Below are 6,385 nucleotides of genomic sequence, written 5' to 3'. Positions count from 1 at the left end.
CTGCATCTCTGGAATAAAGCCAACTTGATTATGATGGATGATCATTTTGATGTGTGTCTGTATGCGGTTTGCAAGTATTCTGTTGAGTAAGTTTGCATCTATATTCATTAAGGATATAGGTCTATGGTTTTCATTTTGGTTGTATCTTTACCTGGCTTTGGTATAGAGTGATTCTGTCTTCATAGAAGGAATTTAGAAGTTTTCCCTCCATTTCTCTCTTTTTTAACTAAATTAGGTAGTATTGGATATGGATGTTCTTTAAATGTCTGGTAGAATTCTTCTGTAAATCCATCTGGTCCTGGGGTCTTTTTAGTCAGGATATTTTGTATTGATATTTCAATTTCCTTATGTGTTACGGGTCTTTTTAAGCTATTAATCTCTTCTTGGTTTAGTTTTGATGGTTCCCATGCTTTTAGATACCTGTCCATTTCTTTTAGGTTTTCAAATTTAGTAGCATATAGGTTTTTAAAGTATTCCCCTATAATGTTCTGGATCTTTTTGGTGTTTGTTGTGATGTTTCCCCCTTTAATCTCTGATTTTGTTGATTTCAAGGTGCTCTTTCTTTCTTTTGGTTAGCTGTGCTAAGGGTCTGTCAAACTTGTTTATCTTTTCAAAGAACCAGCTCTTGGAATCATTGCTCTTTGTATTGTTTTCTTTCTTTCTTTCTTTCTTTCTTTCTTTCTTTCTTTCTTTCTTTCTTTCTTTCTTTCTATTTCATTAACTTCTACTCTAATTTTTGTTATTTCTTCTTGTCTGGGTTTGGGTTTCATTTGTGGTTGCTTTTCAAATTACCTGAGTTACAATGTTAAGTCATTTGTGTTTTTTCTGATTTTTTAAATGAAGTCACATAGAGCCATAAACTTCCCTCTAAGGGCTTCTTTCAATGTGTCCAGAGGTTTTGTTGTATTGTATTGTCCTTTTCATTTAGTTCCAGGAATACTTTATTTCTTTCATAATTTCTCCTTTGACCTATTCATCATTCAGGAGTATGTTGTTTAATCTCATGTTTTCATGTAGTTACTAGGGTTTCTTCTCGTGTTGATTTTAAGCTTTATTCAATTGTGGTCTGATAGAATGCATGGAATTATTTCAATCTTTTTGTATTTGTTGAGGCTTGTTTTGTGCCCCGGTATATGGGTGATTTTGAAGACAGTTCCATGGGGCACTGAATAGAAAGTATATTCTTTGGTGCTTGGGTGGAGTGTTTGGTAGATATCTGTTAAGCCCATTTGATGTATGGTATTGTTTAATTTGGATGTCTATGCTTATTCTCTGTCCTGTTTTCCTATCTAATGGAGACAATGGTGTATTAATGAGTTAGGATTAATATGGGTCTTAAAGTCATGTAGTACTGTTTTTATGAAGTTGGGGGCACCAGAGTTTGGTGAATATATTTCATGATTGTAATATGTTCTTGGCCCAGTGTTCCTTTGATCAGAATGAAGTGGCCCTCCTTATCTCTTCTGATTAGTTTTAATTTGAAGTCTATTTTGTTAGATGTTAGAATTGCAATGCCTGCTTTTTTGTTGAGTACCATTGGCTTGATATATTTTTTTCCATCCTTTCAACTTAAGGTAGTGCCTGTCCTTGAAAATGAGATGGGTTTCTTTCAGACAGCAAAAGATGGGTCTTTTTCTTAATCCATTCACCTAGTCTGTGTCTTTTGACTGAGGAGTTCTGTCCATTGATATTTAAAGTTCTAAATGAAGGATGTGTTTGATTCCTGTTGTTTAGATTTATATTCACATTCTTGGTGTATGTGTTTGTTTCCACAGTTTTACTTTTTTTTAAGTTTCTTTCTGTTATCCCTTGGGTATAGTCATTCCTTTCTTCAGGTCTTTGTATTGCTTCACGAACTTTGTGAAGGGCTGGTTTTGGGGACATGAGTTCTTTCATCCTATTCATGTCATGGAAGAATTTTCTTTCCCATTCAACTATAAGAGACATTTTGGCTGGGTAAAGTAATCTGGCTTGGCATCTGTGGTCATTTGAACTGGCAATACTTTGGTCCAGGCTCTTCTTGGTTTCATAGTTTGCACTGAAAAGTCAGTTGTAATTTTGATGGGTTTTCCTTTACATGTGACTTATTTCTCTTTTGCAGCTTTCAGTATTCTCTCTTTGTTCTGTACGTTTAGTATTTTTACTATGATATGCCATGGAGAGTTTCTTTTCTGATCCTGTCTATTTGGTGTTCCATGTGATTCTTGTATTTGTACGGGCGTGTCTTTAATTTTGGGAAATTTTATTCCACAATTCTGTTGAAGATCCAGTCCATGCCATTATCTTGGGATTCTTCTCCTTCCTGTATCCCTATGATTCATAAGTTTGGTCTTTTTATGGTGTCACACAATTTCTGCATAGTCCATTCTTGTGATTTCTTAAATTTTTCATAATCTTTGCTTGAGTGGCCTAGTTTGTCCACTTCATCTTCCAGTCTTGATACTCTGTTTTCCATTTCATTCATCCTATTGGTGAGGCCTTCTCATGTCATTTCTAATTGGCTTAGTGTTTCGCTTCCTTCTTCATTTCAGCCTGAGTAGTCTTCAATATATCTAGCTCTTTTCTGAATTCATTCAGAAGTTTATCCCTATCTTCCTTCAGTTCTTTGATTTCTTTGTGTGTTCTTTAAATTCACTGAATTCTTTTATCATGTTTATAATTGTTCTTTTGAGTTCCATGTCCTGCATTTTCTCTAGGGGGTTCTCATTGTACTCCTCTAGAGGACTATTGGTATTTGGTGGTGATATGTTATTTTGGTTTTTCATGTTATTTTTTTTCTCTGTGATTTTAAATTTTTTTTGTAGTTTCTGATTCTTGTGTGAGACTGAAGCCTTCAAGTTTATGTCTGCTTCATTTTGTAAACTTTATGTGTCTTTGTGGTTTACTTTTTGCGCATTAAAAGCTGGTTCCTCTAAGCTTCCAGTTCTCTCTTTTGATCATATATTGGAGTGGCCAGATTGCTTTTGTCTTCAGGAGTTCCCACAGAGGCCCAAGTCAGATGAGGATCAGATGCTCTCAGGCTTTCTCTTAAGGTCTGGATCCCTCCAGGAAAGATTTTGGCCTCAGGAATTTTGGGGTTGGACTGGCCTCAGAGCAAGGCCCCAGAAAGATGCTGGTCTAGGGCAGCCGGTGGCCGTGCCACCCAGAGATGCAAAGAGTGTTGGGGTGGGTAGAGGCCCCAAGGGCTCTGGTGGACTGCACTGAGGAACTGGGTTGGTCTGGATACAAAGGATCAGGAAGTGGAAAGGTCAGCCCAGAGTCCAGGAAAGAGGCTGGCAGGTTGCGCAGCCCAGTGAAGCAGGGGGAGGTGAGGGCGGGGCCAGGCCCAGAGTGCTCCTGGGGACCCCAGAAGGAACTGGGTTGGTCTGGATGCAAAGGATCTGGAAGCAGTGGTGGTTCCCCAGTGTCTGGGGCGCCAAGACAAAGAATGGGACAGGTCCCAGGCTAGGAGAAGAGATGGGCGAGGGAGATGGGAGGGTGAATGAGGCTGGGGGAGTCAAGGTGCTAAGGGCACAATCGACTTACCCCAAACAGAGGCCTGTGGGTCCTGCAGGCCCAGGAAAGCAGAGGGAGGTGAGGATGAGGCCAGGCCAAGAGGGTTCTTGGGGACCCCATAAGGTACTGGGGAAGTCAAGGAATGGGACTGGTCTCAGACTATGAGAAGAAATGGGCTGGGGAGATGGGAGGGTGAATGAGGCTGGGGGAGTCAAGGCGCAGAGGGTGTGTTGGACTTACCCTGAAGAGAGGCCTACAGGTCGTGTAGGTCCAGGGAAGCAGAGGGAGGTGAGCTTCTTTCTTGTTTTAAAATATATTTTATTTATTATTTTTATTTTGTTTATGCATGTATTGCCTGCATGTAGGTAAGTGTACCCATGTTGTGCAATGCCCGCAGAGGATAGAAGAGGCTGTTGGATCCCCTGGTACTGGAGTTATTGGACAGTTTTTAGCTGCCACGTGGGTGCTGGGATTCAAACCCAGGTCTTCTGCAAGAACAGCCAGTATTCTTAACCACTGAGCCATCTCTCCAGCCCCAACGTGTTCTTTTCTTAAATTTTTTTTGAGACACGGTCTCCCTGTAGTCTCAGCTGGCCTGGAACTCACTGGGTAGACCAGGATGGCCTCAAACTCACAGAGATCTGCCTGCCTCTGCCTCTTGAGTGCTGGGACTAATGGCATGTGCCACCACACCTGGCTCTTTTTTTTTTTGTAAAGCAAGGTCACATGTAGCTCAAGAAGACCAAAAATTTACTATGTACTCAGGGATGAACTGGGTCTTTTCATCCTCCTACCTCATTCTCCTTGTGCTGGGTTACATGTGTGTGCTCCCATATCCAGTACTGGAGAGTGAACAGAGAAATTCATGTCTGCTGAGCACTTTACCAACTGAGCCACAACTGTAGCCCTGTCAACCAGGCTTTGAGAATTAAAAGTGAATAAACTATGATATATATTAAATATTTTATTGATTTTTTTAACATTTATATTTTTATGTGTATGAGTGTATTGCCTTCATGTATGTAAGTTCACCCATGTCATATAACAACAGTGGAGGTCAGAAGAGAGTATCAGATCACCCCTGGAGTAACACATGGGGTTCTTAGCTACTATGTGGGTGCTGGGAGTCATACCTTGGTCCTCTACAAGAGCAGCCAGTGCTCTTAACACCAAGGTATATGAAATTTTAAATTTACAAATGTTGTACAATCTTCAAGAGAGAAAATGTTCACAAAATTTTAAAAGTTAATTACAATTTCATTTAGGAATAAACTTCTAAAACAGCTTTGTGGAGGAGAGTGGAGAAAGAGGAAGCAATAATGAAAACAAAAATGGTTAAGCAACGCAGCCTAGACACAAGTAGAAAGTGAATTAAAGAAAGTGAAAGGGTAAATGGAAAGTAAGGGGAGGGCACTCAGAAAATGGAAGATAGTGTTTTTTTCTATTTAATACTTATCCACTAAGGATAGTCTTGAGAGAACATAGAGGTGAAGGCTTACATACCTTCTGAGCGCCAGCAACATTTACAAGATCAAAAATGAACAGGCCCCATGCTTTCCTGATGACCCTGCTGGTGATGAGCTACTGGACAACATGCTCTCTAGGCTGTGACCTGCTTCAGATGTATAACTTGGGGTACAGAAGGCCTTTGATTCTCCTGGGGAAAATGAGGAGACTCCCCTCTCTCCTGCCTGAAAGATAGAAATGACTTTGAATTCCCCCAGGAAGAGTTTCATGGTAATCAGATCCAGAAAGGTCACTCCCCCTCTATCCTCCATGAGCTGACCCAGCAGATCCTGAACCTCTTCAGTTCTAATGACTCTTCTGCTGCATGGGAGGCAAGCCTCCTAGAGGAATTCTGCACTGGCCTCTATCAGCTGCTCAATGTCCTGCAAGCCTGTCAGATGCAGCAGGTGGAGGCACTAGAGCCTTCCCTGAGGCAGGAGAACTCCCTAGTAGCTCTGAGGAAATACTTCCACAGGATCACTGCCAACCTGAGAGAGAAGAAACACAGCCCTTGTGCCTGGGAGGTGGTCAGAGCAGAAATCGTGTGATCCTTCTCTTCCTCAGCCAACTTTCTGGGAAGAGTGAGAAGAATGAGTGAGGCCTGAACCAAAGTGAAAATGCCTCTCATGGACTAAGACATCGTATCTCAGTACATGAGTTCTGCCATCTCATTGTGACATCAATTCAATCATCTTACCTAGACATTTTCAGGAATATTGAATGATACTGTGTTTATCTATGTAGGCACTATGTCCTCCATTTATCTAAATGTACCTATTTATGTATATATTATTTATTTAACTATTTTAAAAGATATATTATTCTGAGTTCTAATAACATGCCATTTTATATTTTCTTTAATGCAGTAAAACATGTCTGAGATTTTTTAAAAATTGTTTTTATTGATTCTTTTGTGCCTTTCATACAGAACATTTCAAACAATCTTTTAAAAAAATATTTTATTTAGGGGGCTAGACAGATTGCTCAGTGGTTAAGAACATTGGCTGTTCTTGCAGAAGACCCGGGTTTGAATCCCAGCGCCCACATGGCAGCTAACAACTATCCATAACTCCAGTCCCAGAAGATCCAACAGCCTCTTTTGTCCTCTGTGGACATTGCTCGACATGGGTGCACTTATGTGTATGCGTGTATTGCCTGCATGTAGGTAAGTGCAGCCATGTTGTACAATGCTCTTGGAAGACAGAGAGGCTGTCGGATCCCCTGGAACTGGAGTTACAGACAGTTATTAGCTGCCATGTCTCCAGCTGTTCCCCAGTGCAAACCCATCCATTGAGGTCCAGTCAGTGTACCTAGAGTCCCTTGTTTTGGGGAGATCAGCTCTTCTTCACCTAGAAGCAATCAGTTGCCAATATTTCTTTAAATA

The 6,385-nt window shown here is 40.6% G+C and overlaps 1 protein-coding gene across 1 annotated transcript; it reads left to right on the top strand.

Annotated features, from left to right (window-relative positions):
- Window positions 1-5,032: 5,032 nt before the first annotated feature.
- On the top strand, window positions 5,033-5,549 carry LOC103746653 (interferon alpha-12-like). Its single transcript, XM_017802155.1, is given in 2 exon segments — window positions 5,033-5,169; window positions 5,171-5,549. Coding segments are annotated over 2 exon segments (516 nt in total).
- The last annotated feature ends 836 nt before the right edge of the window (window positions 5,550-6,385 follow it).

The sequence above is a fragment of the Nannospalax galili genome, unplaced genomic scaffold (assembly GCF_000622305.1).
Source record: "Nannospalax galili isolate Female #2095 unplaced genomic scaffold, S.galili_v1.0 scaffold164, whole genome shotgun sequence".
In the NCBI taxonomy this organism is placed as follows: Eukaryota; Metazoa; Chordata; class Mammalia; order Rodentia; family Spalacidae; genus Nannospalax; species Nannospalax galili.
The sequence above is the reverse complement of the archived record's forward strand: the minus strand, read 5'-3'. Positions and strand labels throughout refer to the sequence as shown.